Source organism: Ctenopharyngodon idella, chromosome 23 (assembly GCF_019924925.1).
Source record: "Ctenopharyngodon idella isolate HZGC_01 chromosome 23, HZGC01, whole genome shotgun sequence".
NCBI classification, from domain to species: Eukaryota; Metazoa; Chordata; class Actinopteri; order Cypriniformes; family Xenocyprididae; genus Ctenopharyngodon; species Ctenopharyngodon idella.
The window spans coordinates 11,750,395-11,774,544 of record NC_067242.1 but is presented as its reverse complement, the minus strand read 5'-3'; the positions used below and the strand labels follow the sequence as shown (position 1 = coordinate 11,774,544).

The 24,150-nt window shown below is 38.5% G+C and overlaps 1 protein-coding gene across 9 annotated transcripts in view; it reads left to right on the top strand.

Annotated features, from left to right (window-relative positions):
- The window catches only part of ntng1a (netrin g1a), a 97,230-nt gene that overhangs the window by 9,245 nt on the left and 63,835 nt on the right, over positions 1-24,150 (top strand). For all 9 annotated transcript variants that reach the window (XM_051882092.1, XM_051882086.1, XM_051882083.1 and 6 more), the window contains exon 2: positions 2,334-3,062. In XM_051882092.1, the coding sequence (XP_051738052.1) occupies positions 2,817-3,062 (246 nt within the window). In that variant the 5' untranslated portion in view covers positions 2,334-2,816. The remainder of the gene's footprint in view (positions 1-2,333; positions 3,063-24,150) is intronic.

Below are 24,150 nucleotides of genomic sequence, written 5' to 3'. Positions count from 1 at the left end.
GAAAGGGGAATGCAAACGGATAGCTTTCTCAATTTTAGTAAAAACCTCATTGTTGAAAACTTAATGTAAACAGATGTGTGCACATTGAATAAGTATGTAGGCTTACACTTTATAGGCCATATGCTAAGCAAAATTGGCATAAAAAAATATCTAGGCATCAATCTTGCATCTTAAGAGCACTGTTTAAGGTGTTTAAATGACCTTAAAGTCCCCCTGTGGTGAAAATCAAGTTTTTAATGTTGTTTATATGTCTATGTGGTGTTTTTAATATGCTTTAAGACAAACCATGTGCAAATTCATAAGTCAACACCCTTGCTGAGTATTTTGTCTTTAAAACTGCGGTGATCTGAAGACAGTTTCAAAAACACGGTTTGAAATCGCTGGTGTTTCTTACATCACAAACTACCTTGTAACCAATCACGTCAACGTGCTGGCGGGCTTTAGCATATCATTAACTATGACCGTTCTGAAGCAAGGGAGTCCTGTAACATTAGCAGCACATTATTAGCTGTTTGATAACATAGTCAAGCAAAAGGCTAAGCATATTAATTACCGTTATGTGTCCGACGTAAAAAGCGACACCATTGTGCAGCGTTTACCTCACTAAGTTGACCGAGTGGATCTCTGAGCTTGTGCGAGTGAGTGGAGGCGGGGCTAGTTAGAATATTCATAGATCCGCGTATACTAAATGAAGAAAGGGTGTAGAGTTACATTCAAACTATTTTAAGGCATGAAGACATTTTTTTCACAGGAAAAAAACTTTTAAATATGTCATTATGGTGATCAAAGATGAGTTTTAAGGGATACAATTATTGACTACAGGGGAACTTTGTCAACTTATTAATTGTAATCAAGATTGTGCATGTAAACACATGCAGTTTACTGTAGTACAGTGTTGGGGAGTAGCAGTGGGTTTCAGAGCATAGCGCACTATGTTCAAGCGAGAGGCTCCATTCACGGTAAAAGCTGCGAGCTCCATCACTGCATGTGCTGTGAATTTAACATGCATTTTTGAATACTTCTGTGTTTCCAGTTTAGGTTGCATACATTTTGTTTCTGTATTGATGTTACATTTGTTGCAATTTTGCACTTTGACAGTCAGTTTAAGATATACCTTAGCTACTTTAACTTATGAGTAGCTAGTAGCTTGTCAAAGTACAGTTTCAGAGTAGCTTCCCCAACACTGCTGTAGTTTCAAAAACAGTAAAACAAAAATGTGAATGCTATTAAGATACTTTTATTGAGATCTCATGCAACCATAGGCATGGCTCCTTTTCTTGCTTTGTTTCTCGTCCTTCTAGTACTTCTCTTGTATTTTGGTTTTATTTCAGTACATCGTTTTACTGTTCTGAAGCACAACGGATGAAAGCAGAATTTCGTTGAAGTGGAGTTTTTTTTTTTTTTGCAAGTTCCATTTCTTGTTGAAGCTTTGTATTTTCAGACTTAACTTTCAAAGGCCCACACATGTCTCAGAGAATGAGCCACTCGGTGATTCTGGATGAATAGAGAACTTTGATGAAATATATTCAATGAAATCATTACAGTAGGATCATGAATGAAGATAAAGGCAGCATGGAACCTTAATAATCTGTTGATAATTTAATTGTCAAATAAAAAGCATTTTCATCTCCACTAAAAGCTAAATATTGTACTTTTGTAAACTATGTGAGTAAACAGTCAGTCAAGAATGCTTTGGATTCTTCAGGTGGTTCTGGTTTCTATGTGCAATGCACGCTGTGAAATATTTAGATGTTGAGTTTCTTTTCATAATAACAGTGGAAAGCATTTCATGTTTTGCGAGAGATCTCCCTACACAAGCAGTTTACAGGCCACATTTAGGGCCTGTAAACTTCAACTTGCTGCTGAGCAGAAGACAACATTTGTTTCTATAGTAACTTTTGTGAGCGTAACCTCGTGAGTTTGCCTCCTATTCACAATTTCATCAATTCCCATTCAAAAGGCATCCAAGCAATCTTCAGCTTTGCACTTATTCTCTGAATTCTGACTTGAACCCTCTACATCCTGTAATTTTATTTAGTGGTACATGTAGCTGTTGGTATATATTCAGTATCAAAAGAGCATTTTAAGTGTAGGTATGGTGGAAGAGAACAGGCCTACAGGGGATTATGGGTAATGCTGGGAGTGAATGCATGAAAGCTCTCAAGATCACGTTTTCTTTGATGGCCTTTTAGATATCTGATATTTCTCTGTGACGCACACCAGACACCTGACTGGCACCACCTCAGAGGAGTCGGAGCGCTAATTTCCTCTTGCTGTCAAACTCTATCCCTTAACTGATATTCACCATCACCTCTCTCATTTTTTCTCTGCAGAGTGCAGATGCCAAGCTGCAATAGAGGATGATTGACAGAAGGCAAAGCTGAGACGGCTGTCAGTCAACATCTAGCCAGAGAGTCGATTCATCAGAGTGTCAGAAGCCTTGCTCTCTCTCCAACCCTGACCGATCATTTCGTCTTCTCTGCCTCCACTTCTCTTATCTCTGCTGGCACCCTCCGACCCTGCCCGCCATCCTGCCCCTTCCCAGTGGACACAATAAAGACCGGAGGTGGAGATTGAAGCATCAGACTTGACGACCTTACAGTGGCCAACGGGAAGCTGGCATGCTGCCGCTGTTCTTCTGGCCTACGCTCAGCAAAATTTGGATTATTTTGTAAACCAGACCTAGATCTTCCTCTCCATCCCCTCTTTCTCTGTCTCTCCTTCTCTCATGCGTCTTTGAGAGGAGGGAGCAGACGGATACTTTACATCACAGTGAATAGTCTATTAGAGGGGCGGCCCGAATAAAGGAAGCAGCCATGCGTTTCCCGCTGCTCTTGACACTGCAGGCATTATGGCTGACTGTGTGTCAGGCCACGCAACACTATCCCACAACCTGGGGACACTATGACTTGTGCAAGTCACATGGCTACACGGATGAAGGCCCGACCTGGTATTACATGGCCTGTCAGCCCGAAGCCGCGGACATGACCAAGTACCTAAAAGTCACTCTTGACCCACCCAACATCACCTGTGGAGACCCACCTGAGACCTACTGCACCCTGGTGAGTGAATGATTTCACCTACAATGTATTTACTACTTGTTGTGGCTTCATCTCATTTTATGTCATTTATTTATGTGCTTCACATTTGATATGCATGGTGATGCATGCAGACTACATTGGAGGTTAAATAGTTTTGAGGATGTGGGATGGATCGGCGTAATCTGAGATGGAACTGAGATGCTGAGTACCTGGCAAAGTTGATTTCGTTCATTTACGCCATTAGAACTGCTAATAAGGAGTATTGCAGCTGAAATCTCAGTTACCGTCAAATTTGTGTCAGTGTAAATGGTGTCCACGTCCTGTGCTGGGTCATTGACTGTTTCGATTTATATGGTTAATTATCTAGTTTCAGCTTTGGTGGAAGCCTTCATTAGGTCTTTGTGAACAAAATGCTGTCTGTCATTAGCATTGAAAATGAGAATAAGAAAAGAATTAGAGATAGGAGAGGAGAGAGATGGATGAAAGAGGCACTTAAAATCTGGCTTTCTTTGAGGAGGTGAGCTGTACGTCTTTTAATGGGCCGGACTGTGTTTAATTAGAAAAATGTCAGTTCTACATTTACACATGGTTCTTTGAAACTCACAGCTGGCCTGCACTATTAGAAATTAGTCAATTATTATCAGTTTTGTTTGTGCTAGTGTGTGCACTTGTATATGTGTGTGTTTTCGAAGACTCTAAAGTTTTACTACGGGTACAGAGAGAGCGAGCGAGAGCTGTTTACAGTATTTAAGAGGTGAAAATAACGAGTGGAGTGGGACAGTCCAATGAGAGTCCGCTGAGTGACAGAGGACCTAATATCTGGCGTGCAGGGAATGAAAAGTGAATTATTCAGTATGTTTTGTCGCTAATGTGTTTTATTCATAGGATACATTATTCAGAGCCATATCTGGGAGGCACTTTTGAAAATGCTGACTCCCTCTGATAGATTCCCAAGGTTAGAGCAAGGGCTGTTATCCATTTTGGAGGGTCACTGTCACAATATAGCTCCGCTTTTTGGTTTCCCAAGGGCCCAGAGTAAAAAAAATTGACACATAATTTCACCCTAGTACACCAGTCAGTTATTATTGCAATAGCAGATGACTGACAAACAGCATGCACTGTGGTCATACCTGCCTTCATTCCTGGCTTCAGTGTCACTCTATACTTATAACATGTCTGTGGTGATTATTACGGGTGGATGAAAAATCGATACACATATGAATCACGATTCCATCTTCTAACGATTCATAAATTTCAAAAATCAATATTCTAAATGTCTGTTAATAACGTGATGTTGATGGAACAAAGAACAGTGCAGCACCCGGACAGTTTAGAGAGCGCACAAGCTTGCAACGGGGGACAAATTAATTAATTAATATTTTAATCTATAGAAAATAGCTTTAAAAAATATATAGCAGTCCGGCACACGTCAAGCTTTATTGTACTTTTTACACAGCGTGGATGCGCAAGCAGTTGCTATGGTAATGAACAATACCTGCTTGTAAAAGAAAATGAATATTAAACTAAATATTAAGAATGCAACAGCACATAATATATTTTTCTAACTCGAAACGATCAGCCAGCTTGATAATCATACATTTTGCTGATGCAAAAGAGTGCTGAATGTGAAAGGCTGAGCAGCGGTGGTGTCTCAATCTCCACTGGGCTAGAGTAAAATAATAATGCAGTTACAAGGTGTGTACAATTTAAACTACCTTATTAAATAACTCCACTAACAGTAGCTGCTGTTAAGTTTGCCTACTGCTGCTCTCCTTCTACTGTCTTCTGAACTTTTCCCTGTCTTCATTAAAGCTCCAGTGAAGGGTTGCCAGATATATATATAAAAAAGAAAAACAAGCCCCTGAAAATGCAATATAATAAACTGTACCAAGGGAACAAATTTTAATAATATAAGTAGTATTACCAATATCCTAAAAAATTAAAAGGCAGGAAATTTAATATAAAATATTTAGATATTATAAATTAATTTGAAGTAAAACAATAACATGAGATTGAAAAATAATAATTCAACAAAAGTTTTTTTCACACTTATGAGTATTTAATATCAATCAATTGGGGCACAGGTTTTATATATAAGGAGGAGGGCTTTAAGGACAATAAATTAAATAAAATCCAAAAACAAGTTTAGAATCAAATCTAAAATCAAATCTATGCATATATCGAATCGAAAATTCGATTAAAACTCGAGTATCGACCCCAAGGATCCCAAGAATCAATTTTTAATTGAATCATGAGAAACCAAAAGATTCCCACCCCGAGCGTTTATAATAGAAATATAGTTCCTAGTTGCGACAAACCTGATTTAACAGTTGAGTACACTCATAGGCCGTTTACATAAAATATTTATTGTAAAACATTTCCCTCATCGCTAGGTTATCAGGCCCCTGTGTTGTCAAGCAACATAAATTGCTATTGTCCAGCCTTGAAACCCACTCGGTTCTCTGCCAGTGCATCGAGACCGATCAATTTCTGAGCTGTTAGCCATAAATTGGCAGCAGACATTACATAGATATACTGATTATGCCAATAACAGTTTTTATGATGTCTGTAATCATTCTTTTATTTCCGGCTATTGCCATTAGTGTTCTTTATACAAGAGCTCAATCCTCCGTAATTGATTTCTACTCAGGCTGGCCATGGGCTTCTCTCTCTCTCCCTCTCTGAGGCTGCTGGGCTGATTAGACCCGTAACAGCCATCGCAGGCAGACAGCAAACCCGCTGCAGGCTGGAGAGAACCAAGCACTGGAGAGGCCGATGCTTTACCCTGCAATCTGAAGAGCAAGAAGCCGCACAGATCCATTTGTGAAAAGCTTTTATACTGCCATGGGTGATGACTTTCTCTATGGCAAAAACTTGACCCTCGGTGGCCTACATCACATAATAACGCTTCTTTAGCCATTCTTTAAGCTGTAGAGAGTGCTATTTGTCTCTGAATGTTTTCTGCCTTTATTGTCTAAGATGGGGAAATAATGCCAAACACTTCTAGGATAACACATCATGCCAAGTCAGTTGAAGACATCTACTTTTTCACCCTTTGTGAACTCACTATTGGGGTGGTAGTTGGCCCCTCCTCTCTATTTACACCAGAACACCTCGTACTTCTCACAATCTCTGTGTCATTCTCTGTCTCAACATCTGAAATTTTAAAGGAAATCTCTCTAGCGTTTCATAATAAATGCTTATCACCTCAAGCTCTTGGTCCCTTGAGCATTTCAAAAAAGTTGCCCTTGTATTTCACCACTGGAAACTCTCTCATGTTACACTTCTGCACAGGTCTCTGTGCTGGCTTCCAGCAATTATAGAATGAATTTAAGACAGGCCTAAAACGCTGCTTTGGTCTGTGCCACCACTACCTTTAGACTTTAATCAAATGGCTCCAACCTGGTCACTGCTTCAGCCATTTCTGTCACCTTGCTTCTCAATTTCTCCATGTTCACACTCATTATGGTCTGAACTTTTTTCCCCACACTTGCCCTTCGGTATTGGATTTGAACTCTCTAGCTATCTAAAAAAAGGCTCACATTTATAAGATTGACCTCATGCATCACTAAAAAGGATTATTGAAACAAAATTGGCAATGGTTTTTATATTTACAGTTAGAAAAGATATAATTCAAATGGCTTGTTCGTCAGTGATGTGGCATGACACTAATTCAGAGAGACTAATGCAACAGCCGTAGAAGACCTTTCCTTTCATCATGTGATATTATACATTCTAAAAGGAAGAACAGAATGACAGAGAGCTTTTTCTTATAAGGAAAATAAAACAATTACACAGTTGCAGAAAGAAAACTAGATTGTGGTTTAAAAATCATAATGGCTTTTATCTGAAGACTGTCCCATTGCAGCATTACTCAAGCTTTCATTATTCTCTAAAGTGACACCGCTTTATTTATGTTTTGATATATAATTCTGACCTTTTCCTGCATATTTCTGTGTGATATTGCAGAGCTCAGGAAGTGATGGAAGACATTTTGGTTCATCAGCCTTCTCTCAGAGCGGTGCCATTCCTCAAGTGGCTTAGCATTGACATTTCAGTGAGATTTGAGTGTGCTGTCAGCTACAATATGCCTCCTCTCATATTTAAATGTGCATCTCGATGAAAGCCGAGGGGAAAAGGCTCCTGCCAATACAGTGTTGTCTCAGACAAATGGTGACATTCGACTTTAATCAAATAGTTTATTCATGCCGAATTCATGCTGAGAGATTGCACAAAACCAGCCACAAAGCAGCTTTTCAAAAGTGCTGACTTTCATGAATGGACTGAGGCAAATATTTGCATTTTAACACTATTGAAAAACTAATTACTTTTCAATAGCTGTTAAACATCTGAGGAGTTGTGCGGCATGATTGATATATTTATTTGTTTTCTTTTTAGCCGAGTCGTAGAGCTGATAGTAATCAAAGGCTACTGTAGGAACTAACTGAATTAGCTACTCTGTATCAGATCCTAAAAATTAAAGGATTAGTTCACTTAAGAATTAAAATTCCCCCCCCCCATGCCATCCAAGATGTTTATGTCTTTCTTTCTTCAGTTGAAAAGAAATTATGATTTTTGAGGAAAACATTCCATTATTTCTCTCCATATAATGGACTTCAGTGGCTAGCAACGGGTTGAAGGTTCAAATTGCAGTTTAAATGCAGCTTCAAAGGACTCTACACGATCCCAGCTGAGGAATAAGGGTCTTATCTAGCGAAATGATCGGTCATTTTCTAAAAAAGAAAAAAAAAATTTAAATACTTTTTAACTTCAAATGCTTGTTAATGCACTAGCTCTCTGATGCGCCATGCATTACATAATCACGTTGGAAGTACCATGGTAGGGAGGAAAACATTTACCTTTTTTTGTAAAGGGCGTTTGACTTAGTCACATTCGCTTTGTAAACACTTGCTCGGTACTTCCGCCTATGTCACGCGTGACCTTTCTAACATGATTACGTAATGCGTGCTGCATCGCAGAGCTAGTGCAAGACAAGCATTTGTGGTTAAAAAGTAAATAATTTTTATTTGTTTTAGAAAATGACTGATTGTTTCGCTAGATAAGACCCTTATTCCTTGTCTGGGATCGTGTAGAGCCCTTTGAAGCTGCATTGAAACTGCAATTTTGACCTTCAACCCGTTGGTCCCCATTGAAGTCCACTATATGGAGAAAAATCCTGGAATGTTTTCATCAAAAACCTTAATTTCTTTTCGACTGAAGAAAGAAAGATGTAACCGATGTGGGGATGAGTAAATTATCAGGAAATTTTAATTCTGAAGTGAACTAATCCTTTAACAAATCAGATGGAATTATCAATCTTGGTCAGGTGTCAGTACAACCCTCTAGAATAAAAATATAAGACTTAGAGCATGTCTGACATTTCAAATTCTCTGAGAGATTTCTTTGACAGTTCATCTCTTTGAAAGTCTAGCGGAAACATATTTCATATTCTTGGTTTTAGATTTTTTCTTTGGTTTAGGAGTTTGCTCGCTTCTATCACTACCGATGTGTAGCATCACCATCACCTATGTGTTGAACCACAGCATCCTATCCACATCTGTACACTGTCAGCTGTTTGGTGGCTTGGCATGAATGAAAACAGTTTGGTTCAAGTAGTGCTGAAGGGTCTCCTCTTGTGAGGGGCATATAATCTCTGCTTGCTCCAGGGGCTCTGCAGGATGACTGTGTGCCTGTGTGTTCTGACCCATCTCTTTTGCCTATTGCAGTAAAGAGAAGGCCATAAACATTCTGGGGTTTTATGTTAGAAAATGGATCACAGGGAAACCCACGATCAAGGGGGCTGAAGTGTGGAAACTGCACTTTTGTTCTTCAAACAACTGTTGCAACAAAAAAGATAGATACTTTCAGAAGGGCATAGAAAATGGCATTGTTTATTTCATCAGCTCTACTTTGTATGTCAATGGCTGTGCTGATGAATAAGGTTTAATAAGGTCTTTTACATGCATATTGACACTGATCTATCTAGCTATCATTTATCTACAGTGACACCTGCTAATGGTTTGTCATGTTATAGCGCCTCCTATGTGTAGTATGTGGCTTTACACACCCCCTAGCCACCAAATTAATATTTGCTATATCAGTGCAGAGTCTTTCACATGAAAATGCCATGTCTAAAAACACACAAACACACAAATATGTTACCTATTTATACTTTTTGAATTTATTCACCTCTGTGATATCGTTCCTGCAGTAACAGAAAGTAGTATTTCCTGCAGTAGCTTCTTGTTCTATCTTAACTCTATCAGGACATGGATTAAGGCATACTGGCTGCTACAACAAGATAAGAATGTATTTCCCCATTGCTGCTATCCCATAATGCATGCTGACAACTTTTCATCAGTTTTTGTACCTGCTGAAAAATGAATAGAATGGAGAATACAACAGAACCAGCCAGCGGAAATTTCCTATTATATTATACAATAAAGTGTCATACGTTGCATATGCACACATGCAATGTACCATCTTATCTTTTCTCTTGTAAAGTTTGGAGGAAGTATAGGTGGCTTAAGCTAAAATGATTTTAATATAAACATTTATTCTGACATTTACCCTTAACAGAATGGCACAAAAAGATAACCTTCAAATGCTGCTCAACTTGAAAGTTATATCCTTAAATTAACGCAAGTCACTGTCAAACTGTGCATTAGAATATTGGAAAATCATTTTGTCTGGTCTGTAATTTGCTCTGTGAATATGTCCCACTGGAGCTCTTGGTTTGCAGATAATGAGAGTACCGTCATTTGGCTTCTAGTTTTTATTTCTATGACACAGGGAATTTTCTTTAATGTATTCCATTTGACTAAGGGCTTCTTTTCTCTCTCCCTCTCTTAATGCAAGACGAGGCTAAATCCCTCTCTTGGTAATGGGGCTTTTGTTGGTTTCCACAGTTCATCACGCATGGAAAATTCTCAGCTCAAACCTTCTCTGAGGACGGCTTCTAAGAATAGGCAGAATTCTGTAGTAGCCTATCTGAAACGGGGCCCTGGGATCCATTTACTTTTAATTGCTGTCTCTGCCTTTAGGCTACAGATCTTTCCCTCCTTTCCTCCCTCTCTTTTCTTTCTTTCTCTCTCTCACATTCTATCTTTTTGTTTGTCCGTCTCATTCTCTGTGTTACTAGCACCATCATGCTTGTGTTGGCTGAGCAGACATGGTGACTTTCACAATCTGTTTGGCATTCAAAAACGGAAAAGACTGTGAAATGGAAATGATTCAATAAGCGCCAGAAAATAAACTACTATCTAAACATACTAAACATAGACACATGCATCACGCACTAACTCCTATGACACCTATAATATTTTACCCGCTTGAATGAATCATCCTGTGTGCAGTTACGAGGGCACAGATTGCTTTTGGCACTGCCGAGTTACATCCATGAAGGCCGTTATCATTCACAGTGTTGCACTGGGTTACAGGGGTTTACAGGACCAGATCAACTATTCCAGCCACATTAACTGCCTATTGTGTGTGTGTGAAGGGACAGAGAGATTAACCAAAAATGTGTAGTTTCTAGATGTCAAAGTCAGGCCATTTACTAATTGGAGACTGACAGAAACAGCTGAGTAAAGGAAGGACCTTATCGATAAAAAACATTGATCTCCTTAAATGTGCAATGGACCATGAACAGCAACGTTTCTTGACTGAGGTGAAGGGGATTGATTAAAAAAGAAGACGAAAAAAAAAAACTTCACAAACACACAATTCAAGCCGTCTCTCTCGTTTTCTCTCTTTTTCAGAATGGTCAGTGGAGGATGGATTAATAGGGCTATTCATTTTCAAGGAGAGGAAAGAAAAGGAAAAAGCTGTCTTTTCAAGGGATAGCGGGCAATGAGAAAAGGGCTGAGGAGGCTCTTTGCAGGCCTCGAGGGCTGTATCTCTCTTTCTGAGATCTGTGTGAAGACAGAAAGGAAGAAAAAGAGAGAGACTCTGGCTTCACTGGCCCCCAGACAGAGCACCTCAACTGACTGACAGTTCAAAAATGCAATGATCTGTTATGTCTGTCACAGGCAGTGCTGAGAAAATTCAAAATCAATGACAATGCAATCAGAACTGAGGATCAAATGCTAAATATTTCCCTAGACATTTACTGCAGAATGACATTTGCTTTTTTGATGAATTGCTAATGTGCTTCTGAGCTTATTGCTAGTAGCCCACAGTCAGGTGTGACACTACTGCTTCAGAAGAGCACAAAATTGCATACAAATATTTATGAGACTTACTTTATTTCATTCACATTTAATGGATGGGTTCTGTAAGTAAAAACTAACAGGAGAATGGTTCTGACTCTTTGATTTCTGATTGAATTAACTATTACTTGGTAAAATAATCATATGTTCTGATTATCATCATTAATAAATTAGAAATATATAAAAATATATATAATATATATAATAATGTATATAATATATAATTTATTATATATATATATATATATATATATATATATATAATATTTTTTAAATAATATATTTTTAAAATATAAATATTTTCTGAACATCAATCTTTTATCCTTTTTAGTCCGTTTTAATCGATTTTCAAGAGCAGTCAGTTTCAGAAAAATCACCCTTGCTTTAATTAAAGAGACAAACCTTCAGTTCTCATAAACACTTTTTGATATAATCAGTATTTACTGCGCAAATGAGACTGTCCCAGGACCAAATTAGGAGAGCCCCAAGAGCTTTCATTTAATTAGTGAGACCCTGATTAAAAAACAGGAGCAAATTACAGTTTCTTGGGAGGGTGAGGAGAAGAAGAGAAATGGACGTGCCACTGAGCGGTTACAGAAGTGCTGTCTGTAGTGAGATTGTTAGCTCTTTATTGCTGCTTTCCAATCTGTAAATTGAGTCTGTTGGTGGATGGACTGCAGTGTCTGCAAGTCTGTGTCCCGCAGGCAGCAGGCAGCACATGTCTGGCATTTAAACCTCTCCCTTTCCACTCCCTTCTATTTAGACTGACATCTTTTCTGTCTTAAGCTCCTCCCATCTGCCCTATCTACTCTTCTCTTTTCCAAAAAAAAAAAAAAAGGAAAAAAAGCCCATATCTGTAGCATTTTATTCCCCCATCCCCCCATTTGAATGGTTTCCTGTGGTTTCTTGTGTGAGTTTTTATTTATGGGCAATTTCCACCTTCTCTCTGCAATTAAACAGGCTACTGTATCAATATGTAAATTGCCTCTGATATGATTGGCTAACCTGTGTACTGGTGTTTATCAGGGCGGACCAAAATGCTGAATATGTGCTGATATGTAAATGTGGTCATACTGTGAATGTGCTTGTGGTTGTTTCCATATTACCCATTTTTGCAGTTAAGTTATCATAAATAGCCTGGATGGGATCCCTCTTCTCCCTCACCTCCATTTCTCCTAACTGCAAACCACACAACCTGCAACTTTTCTTTTTATTTTAATTATCTCACAGAGGAAAATGAGGGCATTATTCATCATTTTTAGTGGCTATCCACGTATTTTCTACAGGGAGATGTATCTTTGTCCATAGTTAGAGAAGACAACGTAATGAGAAACTCTCGTAACTTCAGCGGGTCGTCGTTTTCAAAAGCCTTGGCTTCAAATGTATTGTATCCTCTCGCTGCACATTAGAGAATAGAAATGAAGTGATTTAGTGACACACATTGAGCCTCAGATGTTGCTCTGGGAGTAACGGCTCATCTCGGGGCGTGTTAAGGGGCTCTTTAATAGTGTTTAATGTGTTCGTTCTCTCCCACCCCACCAAACTTCATAGCTCAAAACGACAGCCGCCATACTACGGGCTATTTTCTCTGATGTATGCTGGAATTTGTAGAAATCTCATTAGAGCCTTTTCTTATAGCTCTTATTGTTTCAAGCTGCTCTTTCACAGTGAAGCAGCCTTAGAGAGAAAAGAACAAAACCTTGCATGCATGAGGAAAAAAACTTGTGAGAACGTAAATCTGTATTGAGGACTGACTTGCTATGAAAAAACTTTCTTCATTTTCCCTTCTCCAGAGAAGGTGATTACAAATGACTGATTTTTTTATTCTGTTTAAGATTTTTTTCTGACATTTAACCCCAATTCAATGGAAGCTTGTTTCCTCCACTAAATAAAAAAAAATTAAAAAGGTAATTGCGACTTTTTATATTACAATTCTGACTTTATATCTCACAATTCTGACTTTATAACTCGCAATTCTGACTTTATATCTCACAATTCTGACTTTATAACTCGCAATTCTGACTTTATAACTCGCAATTCTGACTTTATAACTCGCAGTTCTGACTTTATATCACACAGTTCTGACTTCATATCTCACAATTCTGACTTTATAACTCGCAATTCTGACTTCATATCACGCAATTGTGAGATAAAATTCACAATTACCTTTTATATTTTCTATTTCATGGCGGAAACAAGCTTCCATACAATTCAGATGCATGCAAGTGATGATGGCTCTTTTATTTTTATTTAATAACTCATATGGGCCAATGAATATTACCTCAGAGAATATGAACAGAAAGGATGGCTGCATTAAAACCACAGGTCAGCGTTTACAGTATCTGACACAATATGCCAGGACCCTGTGGCGTTCTCTGCTCATTAGGCGGTTTGGTGGTGACACCAGGGTCTTTCGTGTCAACAGTTGTGAAATCCCTCTATTCATCATGCCATTAATTTTGTATTCATTTTCGATTTAGCTTAGAAACGCCTCAGCAATTTGTTTTATTCCCTCTTGAGCAAATTACACCCTGCTAATAATCCTAATTACTCCTCCTAATGTATTTCTCCTCAAACATTTCCTCTAGAGTGAGCCATGAGTGCAGGGCCCATTATGGTTGCCTAAAGCTGTCGGTGTGGTTTACACTTAACTATGATCAGCTAAATTAAAAAAAACTTTACAGCACATATTCTTGCAATTGGCAAACAAGTTTATGGTACAAAACCAGGCTTAAATGGTTCTCTGTACCAACTTTGTAATAGCCTTATGGCAATTAATAGCACTTTAGCTTGGACGTCAGTGTTATCAGAGCATGTTTTTTTCTGCCACTGAGAGCAAACCTATTTAGAATGTGAGCACTAAAGATCTCTAGCGGTGCTTTACACTGGCACTGAATTCTTCTAATGCTTTTGAACTCTGTTCTGCTTTCAGAGAATGGATGAAAGTAGAGGTGTGTGCCAGCGTGCCATGTGTCACGGCGTTGGGGTTTATTCTGCTCGTAGATAAGAACACAGCATAAGCCGCTCTTCTCCCCAGTCGACAGGCCTTTCCACGGAATTATCTCTGTCCAAAGTTGTTTCTGCTGTCTATTTTTAAACAGGCAATTTGGAAGCCTAGGCATGTCTTCTGCCATAATCGTTTCATGTAAACTCTTTTCAATAAAGATATTGCTTCTAGGTTATGTGCAGCATAGCTGTCAATTGATGACATTTGCAGAGTTTTCTCTACATTAATGAAATATTCATTTTTATTAATTTCATTTATATAGTGCATTTAATGTACTATTATTATATAAAAATTTACATTTAGTGGATGATTTATTTGCTATAAAACTCGTTTTGGGGTTTTTAGGATTGGGTTTGAGGGTGTAAAGCTAAAATATTGAGAATATTATCTCTGTATCAGTTTGCTTGTGTTGCTTATCTAGGCTTAAAGTGGAACAGGAATAGCTTTGCTGTTGACACTGGGCATCAGGTGATTTCACTGGGGGGTTCACCTCTCCGTTCACCATTCCTTCAAGTGTGACTGATTCAGATGTGGGCAGAGGAAACATAAAGGCTGAGATTTCAGGATCTGGATTAAGGTGCGTGACAGCATTTAGGTTGAGGTGGTCTTCTTAGCATGCAGTGGAGATATGTAGTCTGGCTGCTGTCCAGGGTGACTGGCTTAGCTCTGCATTTTGTAAGTCCATGTTAGGTTAGATGGTGTACACCAGGGGTGTCCAAACTCGGTCCTGGAGGGCCACTGTCCTGCAGAGTTTAGCTTCAACTAACCACAATACACCTGCCTGGAAGTTTTCCTGTATGTCTGAAAACCTTGATTAGCTGGTTCAGGTGTGTTTAATTGGGGTTGGAGCTAAACTCTCCAGGACAGTGGCCCTCCAGGAGCAGGATTGGACACCCCTGGTGTACACCAAAGACAGCACAAGCAAAGCCTTTACCATCCCATACCAATCTTGTTTGGAACACTGTTCTGTCTGCCTTACTTCTTGAAGTCTATGTCACTTTAGTCAATTCATCGGTATTTAACAAATTTGACTGTCTTTTGCTGCAAGTCTATGCGTGCCTTTTTTTTTGCAAAAACCTCTAAGTCCAACTCTTTGGACAACAAGACATAGTAAAACATCCGTTTCTGTCAGTTTTACAGCAGCAAAAGGAACATTGTTGTATTTACTTGCTACTCGCGAAATCCCGTCATTGCCACTGTAACGATGGACAAAACATGATTAAAAACTTGCAGCTCGAATCGAATCATATGATTCGATTCGCGTCTTCCTATTGGTTCTTCTGTGGACTTAGGGAAGTGGCGCTTAGCGGTTTCTGCCAGCGAACCAGTATTTCTGAATACTGGCACTGGGATTTAGAGGATTTGAAGCTAAAGTATTTAATGAACGTATACTATGTGCAGAGAGCATTCGCTCAATATCTGGTGGCATTTAGCCGCTTTTGCATCTGAACTCTTCATATACATTTATAAATATACTTTATATAGCTAACTCATTTTCATTTCAGGTCCTTTTGAACTGTTCTTTTCCATTTATTTTGCGTTCCGTGAAATTATTTTTAAAAATATTTATTTGAATATAATTTAAATTTTCAATACATTTCAGTTAATTAAGAGATTTAATTTAATTTAATGTGTTTATCTGCAGAATTCCAAACGTTTCTGTGTGGTTGCTCAGAATTTCGGACTTTGTCAATGTCATCATGCATAATTCAGAAAGTCTGGCATGGCATTCATATAACTGAGCTGTAATGAAAATGCATAGACATGCTACCACTATCAAAGGAGGCCAGAAAAGAACACCAACGCTCATTAACTTACACACATCTAATGTTTCTGCAGCTTTTATTATGAAGGAACCCTAGGCATACCTCTTTTTTCAGTGAGCTAAACCTAATGAATATTCAGTGGATCATTTTGGAAGGCTGATATGTCTCTGACTGGCAGCACCAAAACATCTTCAATCGTTCCCTTTCGGCCGTGAACCATCCTCTGCATGACAATTACAAACTCACTCAGTAATACTTCTGACAGCTGTCACAAACACTGGCAAATTTAGTTTATTTATTTTGAGTTTTCTTTTTTTCTCAATTAGTGCATTTGAAGTTTATGCATTGATTTTTCTCTGTATGACCTTTGGGAGTCATCAAAATCTCTTCCTTTCGGTTTCAATAGCAGATGGGTTTGGGTCCACTGGATTTAAAACTAAATATCATTTGCCCCCCGTGGATGCATTGGTCTGAGCAAAAACTTTGAAATACCCATAATCTGTTGATATTAAATATTATTCAGTGCTGCGTTGAACAGTTACACATTATCTCAGCAGGGCCATTACATTTCCATCATGACATTACACACAGTTTATAGTCAAATATGTCCATGTACTTGACAGCAATATACTATAATCAGGTGCAATCTGAAAATAAGACTCAATATCCTCAGCCAGGCCAGTGGGTCCCAGGGGGTGTGCAGGAGCAGACAGGAGGCTGACTCATGGTGTCAGTGCGTGCCATCCCGGGGTGGGCGAAAAGGACAGCCAGTTAACCACGGTCACAACCTCAGAACATTGGTCCCTCAGAGCTGACAGAGAGCTGAGAGGAGTCTGGCCTACACCTCGACAGCTAAGGGGATAAATGACATCCAACCTGGGAAGTAATCAGCCCTGGGAGACCAGAGAGAAAGAAAGTGAGAAGGCAAAGGTGTGGGGGTTAATTTAGATATGGTAGTGGCAGGAAAAGTAACAGGAAGTTGAAATCCAGTTTGAATGATGCAGCTCTATATCTGTCTCTTATTTTCTTGCAAATAGTAATTCTGTTTCTAATCAGAATTTGTAGGCGCTCCCTCTTTTTCATCAATTTATCTATCTCTTCTAAGCCTTGATTGTGTTGTACATAAAAAAGGATTTAAAAAGCAGCCAATACAGTGAGCTCTGATACACATCATCTCCTTCTATTCCGTTTGATGCTCCTCACTTTTGCACATTAGGACTATTGATTTCTGTGGATAAATTTAGATGATCACAAAGCCGCAGCTAGTGCTTTTCCACGCAGAATAGTTTTGTGTGCTCGTTCACTCGGGAGTCAGAGCTGTTACGAAACAACCGTAAAACAAGCAGTAACATGGAAACCAATAAGTGACACAGTTTGAGCTGCTTTTCTGTCTGTGCACTTTGTTTTCTTATACCCCCCACATCTTATTAGGACTGGTAGTTGCAAATTTGGAAACAAATATTATCTCCATTCACAAATTTACTGTCTATGTGAAATAAATGTCTTGCTTGAAAACCTCGAGAGCTAAGGAGCCTTGAGTTTACATTTGCTGGGATGATTTATCTCACATTTACTAACGGACACTTGGGAGATGAACTGAAGTAGCACAGTGCTGCATTATCTTGTGAAACCATTCAGTTAAGTGCAACAATTAAAAATTAATAACCAAACAAACGCTCTTTCCTTTGACTGTCACAGTGGCCACATTGCCTTTTAATTTAGTGTGGTTTTGTTTGATAGCTTGATAAAAGGCAGCAGAGTTTCCCAGGAGGTGTTTCACTTACCCAGATTGTGTAGTTGACTATGTTGTGTTTTCTCGCTGTAATTAAGGAGATGATTGTCACTCAACAATGGAAAGTGTAGTTGGAGATGTTATATTTTGACAGGCTGTCAAAATGAATGTGTTACTGCATTTAATGTATGCAATTAATTCATGTCGAACAGCATTCTTTTTTCCCCGCAGTGGAGATATTTATGTAATTTGATTTGCAGTTAGTTTGTGTGCATACCTTGTTCACACAATAAAAAATTCTGTGCAAATGATCATCTACCTGTGTTCGGTGTTAGTTTGACAAGAAAAACGTAGAATTAGATTGCTCCCATTATAATCAGCAAAGCTGTCTAGAGTGGAAGCACCCAATCTTGCACTTCATATTCAGTTCTGTTGTTCAACTGACAGACAGTCCAATCCTATTTTTGTCATACTGCAAAGCTACTCTTTTTTTATTCACAAATATCAACGTGATCTCATGAGAATACGTGTGTATTTTTTTTTACGTAAATTGTGGTTCTACCACACGTACATTTACTTACGTTTTCATACACACAAAAACGTACAACATTGACGTATTTAGAGGACTAAAACGTAAAAATACTTACGTATTAACAGCAATAAAAACGTAAATCATGTAACGTAAAGTGTGAATGTATATGAGTTCCCATGTATTAATATTAAAATCGTGGCTTTAATGATTTAATGTTGTTTTTAGTCGAATTTATTGAAAGCAGTTTACTCATCTACTTAATATGAAATAACATTTCTGTTCGTGACTTGTGCTGCTCGTTTCGGAGGATTGCATAATGTTAAACAAGACTACAATTTAAAACCTTATGAATAAATTTTCTGTAATTGTTTAACCATTTTGTAATATTTAGTTTGTTTGCTGTGCGACACAGAAGGCGTTTTCTCCTATGCAGTGACTGACAATACAACCATAAGATACACCAAAACACAACATAAATTCACAAATCGCATCAATTTTATTTGTTCGCTGTACTCCCAATCTTTAGAATCCATATGTTTGTAAGGAACAGATCCAAATTCAGCCCTTTATCCATCGATCTTCATTTTGATTCTCAGCAACAGCGACCATCACAGTCAAAGCTCGCGCTCGTTATGATTCAAATTTGAAAGTAGCGCCACCCTCGAGAAGTGTTACGACATGGTTTACGGCACTGATATCGAACGCTCATTGGTTCTCACCTGCTTCGTCACAGATTGCGACATGCCGTGTTTCAGTGGATTGACATTTGAAATGAGTGTCGCGCCTTCACGGAGAGAAGCCGGATTCATCATATTTTCATGGATTAATAAGTTAAATTCTGCTCTGTACCCTATAAAAAACTATTACCGCCAGAGAAGACTGTGACTAGAACTCATCATCATTTGAACTACTTTTGGTACCACTTTTGACATTTTCGCAAAAAAAATTAATTATTGTGATTACGCTTGTTTGTCTGTCATTCTTTTATTTATATTAGTAGGTAGTTTAAAGAAATGGTTATGGGTAGGTTTAGGGGTAGGTGTAGGATTAGTGGCTCAAAATATCGTTTTAATGTTATATTTTTACTAAAACTGTCATTTTCCTACACATTTCTGCCCATTATGTTTTATTCTTTTAACATTCTGTATAAAATGGGTAGGTTTTTAGGTTCGGGATGGGATTTAGGGATCTTACATTTATCTACAAAACGATAAAAGGGAAATTATACATATATATTTAAGACATGATAAGATTCGTAAATATTTTACGTTTTTTTCGCTGTAAAAACGTAAGTATTTTTACGTTTTAGTGCCATAATTACGTCAATATTGTACGTTTTAGCACCTTTCTAAACGTACAAAAATGTACGTTTTGTGTCTTTAAAAGTTACGTATTAATACCTACGTATTAACAATGAGACCAGGCTGCAAATATATGAAGGAATTGATCACTTAGAATTATATATTTCATATTAAAAGTGTCCTAACCAGACACGACGCCACGACACGTGATAAAAGGTATCTTTTCTATGTTAATCAGAGTTTTTGTCCTAAATAGCCGCGACACGCAATGATTCTATTTTAGAAACTAGAATTACAACACAAAGTATGGAAATTGTTTATGTGCTTTATTTAATGTTAAAAGCATCTAATGTGAGTTTGAATATCATTTTGTGTATCTTTTTTAGCTGTACTGAAAGCAAGACAGGTGTACTGAACAGTCAGGTGTATTCTGACAAAAAATATTTCAGTGACTCAGTATGTATTTTTAATAATGTTAAAGGGTTAGTTCACCCAAAAAGGAAAATTCTGTCATTAATTACTCACCCTCGTGCCGTTTTACACCCATAAGACCTTCGTTGATCTTCGGAACACAAATGAAGATATTTTTGTTTAAATCCGATGGCTCCGTGAGGCCTACATAGGGAGCAATGACATTTCCTCTCTCAAGATCCACAAAGGTACTAAAAACATATTTGTGTTCCGAAGATTAACGAAGGTCTTACGGGTCTGGAACGGCATGAGTGTGAGTAATAAATGACAGAATTTTCATTTTTGGGTGAACTAACCCTTTAAAATGATGTAATAAATTAATTTGTGATTGTGTAGATTGTGTACTCATCCTTTTTGTTGCGAGTGCCCACCCACGCTCTCTTCTGATTGGCTGTTGTTTTTGATTGACTTTATCACGTCTCATAGTCGCATCGTTTCTAGTGTGAACAGACAAACTGCTTGTCGCTGGAATCTTATCGCATCATGCCTGGTTAGGACACGTTGTAAACCCAAACTCTTCCAGGCCTCAGCTACAACGACAGTGTTTGAGGGCGGGTCAAAGTAAACGTTGCAGACAATAGGCTGGCATTATGCAAATTTGTTACATTGTTTCGTAGGTATGTAACAGGAAGTGTGACTGGAATTACTGACAACTCATTTTGGCAGTTCAGAATCGATTCTTTCATTTAGGAGACAATAACTTTATTTGTTGTGCACTTTGATCTTTAAAACTTTGCAGACCTTTTGCATTCACAAACAGCTATTACACACTACATGAAAGGTAATAATCAAAAAAGCATAAAAGGGGCACTTTAACATTTAATTACTGAATTATTTTTTTGTTTGTAGGATGTGTGCACTGTAGTAATATAGTTAGTTTCAGTATTGTTCAGCTCCCAAGTCATTGGAAACAAGGCTGGTTCTAACAGACGACCGCAGATCCCCTCACCAAACACTGACTCCAGCACCAGCACTGGATAAGTGGTATGTGTGTACATGCTATCTGCATACATTCTTCCCCTGGATCTGATTTTGCTTCTTGATAAATGTGATATGTAGTGTTGTCTGACAGGGGACAGTTAAAACCACTCTCCAGTCTACATTCAGCTCAAGTGTTCTCACTTCCTCTCTGTCTGCCAGCATCAAATGAAGGATCGCTTTCACAGCATGCCTCAGCTAAACACAGTTTGAGTAAAGAGAATCCTCATGCATGTCCAGACTGCATGATAGAGCCTGTGGGTTCATGAGTCCTGAAGGGTCCATCGGATCTCTTGAGTTGAATTGTTGTGCCATTCTGTGGCACCAGATATCTTTAAATAATCTTTTATTTTGCAAAATTACTGATTGGGCTGTAGATAATGCCTGAAGGTATTCGTTGTAAATACGTCAGTAGCACGCCAAATTAAATCAAACTAATTACAGATCCACAATGTGATTCTTTTGATGTTTCCTTTTCACTGTCATTCTTGTAATTTAGGCAGTTATGCAGCTGAATGGCGCCTGATTTAATTACTTGTAGCGAGCTCCATATTCCCATCAGAGGGCGGAGGGATAGAGGGGGATTGGCAGGGATATCACACCTCTCTGCCAGCAGCCAACCTCCCTCTGCCACTGGCTAGAGCCCCACACACACTCTGCTGGAGGGAGGTGTTAATTTCTCAGTGAAGAAGCCTTGATAGACGCTCACATATGCTCTATCTATACTATCTATAGTATAGTATATCTATCTATAATAGACAGATAAAATTGAATCAGTTTAATGTAATTTATGCAATTTTAATGTTATTTGCTAAATTTTTCTTTTAAAGGTGCCTTATTAACTTTAGTTAGTGTGTAATGTTGCTGTTTGAGCATAAAAAGATCTGCAAGGACACAAAGCTCAAAGTCCACTCCAAAGGGGGATATTCTCTTTAACAGAAAATACTTTTCAAGAACTACAACAAAAAAATTGTTTGGACTACATTGCACTTTTTCCAGATCTTGCGAATTCACAATGTCACTCATGTAAATAATCCTGCCCACGGAATACTCAAAAAAGGGGGGAGACCTGGTTGAGCTGTGCTAGAGAAAACGGAGAAGAAGACCTGTTTTAGTAGCGTGTTGTTGCATGTCGAAGAGACACTGTTTTTTTACACGCCGATTCCACCCCTTTGTTTGGTCTTCCTAAGGCAGACGAACATAGAAAACAGTGGTTAAAATGTATTTTTTTAGGAACTTACCACTTCCTGTAAAATATGTGCTTTCAAAAGTTTTGCACAATCCTCTTGTTCATAAACATTCTCAGAGTCTGAATCTGGCTCAAATTGGTATAGCAAAATTGACAGCATCATTAATACACCTGATGAGATGAAACTCGGTTATGGTAAGGGGCGTGACATTTCCGGAACATGCTCTAAGCGGTTCGCCAATTACAATATACTGGGCCAGCTAACCAACAGTGTGTTTGATACAGACTGGGAAGAGAGGTGCTGCAATAATGCAAACTGTTCTCTGTTTTTTTGAACAGTCAAGCATGAAAACCTATTCTAGTACACACCAAAAACAAAATCAAGACTTCATAAAAGAGCATAACAGGACCCCTTTAATTCATTTAAAGCTTGTGCTCTTTACAGGGAGTCATGGGATTGTTTTAAGTATTTTTGCTAAATGTTTTGTGATGGTACCTGTCTGATGTGTATTTCAGAGTGAGCTGTTTTTTAGAAAACCCCTCAAATTGATGGCTGATGACGTTTCCACTCAAAGGGCTTTGTGTGGGGTGTATAAAACTTATTCGGACCTCTCCCTGAGTCATGCAAGATGCTGCTGGGTCTGACCTTTTACCTCAGAGAGATGTAATGTCAAGGCTTGCTGGGAGTGATTTCTAGATTTTTCTATTCCTTGACTTGATTTCCTGGCTTGTTGACAGCACAGGTGTTGAATGTATCTGTTGTAGCATCTAAGATTTTTTTTTTCTTTAGATATTATTAGCTCAAATGATAATGTTGGGTCAAAAAACAGCAGATATTTGTCTCACATCTCAAAGTTAACATATTGTAAATGGTCACTGCTAAGTGTTTTTGAGTATCACCTTTATTGCCCTGTTGAAAAGACCAGTTTAGATTAGCGTCAATCTGGTGGGTCAGCATAAGCTATCATCCTTCTCTGGAGAAATGTAGGCTGTTGACCAGCAATGCTTCCTCCCCTGGACATTAGGTGTTTCTTAAAACTTGATGACTTCGTTCAGCTCTTGGTTATACCTTTTGAAAATTACGTGGGTTTTGTCCTTCACTGTTGCCGCTCGGCGGTTGGTGTGAGATGCATTCTGGGATACTTGGCTGTCTCAAGTCCGCACAAATCACCTCTCAAAGTATCCTTGATAAAAAAAAATTGCAGAGCAAGAACACATCTGGGGATTTGAACTGTACCTGGCTAAATGTGAACTTTGAATTGGTACAGTACTTGGGCAACGACTGACGACGTTTCAAAAGTCCACAAGAACACAAGTACAGACAAGAACGCGTATTGAGAAACGGGTATTATCTGCATGCTAAATCCAGATCTTTGCGGCAACAAACAAGAGACAGAACGAAAGGTTTTTTTTTAGTTGCCATAAGTCTGCTGCAGAATCTGGGGCAGCTTTGAGACATGAAATATACAGTGGTATATACTACAGACAGGTGCTACTGTGGTGTTCTGAGTGTGGGAAGGAAACATCTCTCCTCTGTGTATGTGTAAGCATATGCTTGTGAATAGCTGCATCAGAGCTGGTCTAGCTCCCTCACTGCCAGGCCAGCATTATACAAGACACATGTGCATCACTTCTACCTCTGGCCTTGCTCTGATTCATATCTAATGAAATAATTCAGATACAAACCAAAAGAAATTTATTATTTTCTCTCTCTCTCTTAGAGAAAGTGACATAAAGAGAGAGCGAGAGAGAAAAATACAAGAAAGATGTTTTAGTTGAGGATAGGGAGGGTTTTTTGTGCCGTTTCACATCTAAAAATCACAAGCCCCCGCGCAGAACTTCAGTTGGAGCTGTCAGCTGCATCGATCTCAAGGAGAGATGTGTCAGACAGAGCAGAGAGAAGTGGCTGAGAGTCGGAGCTAA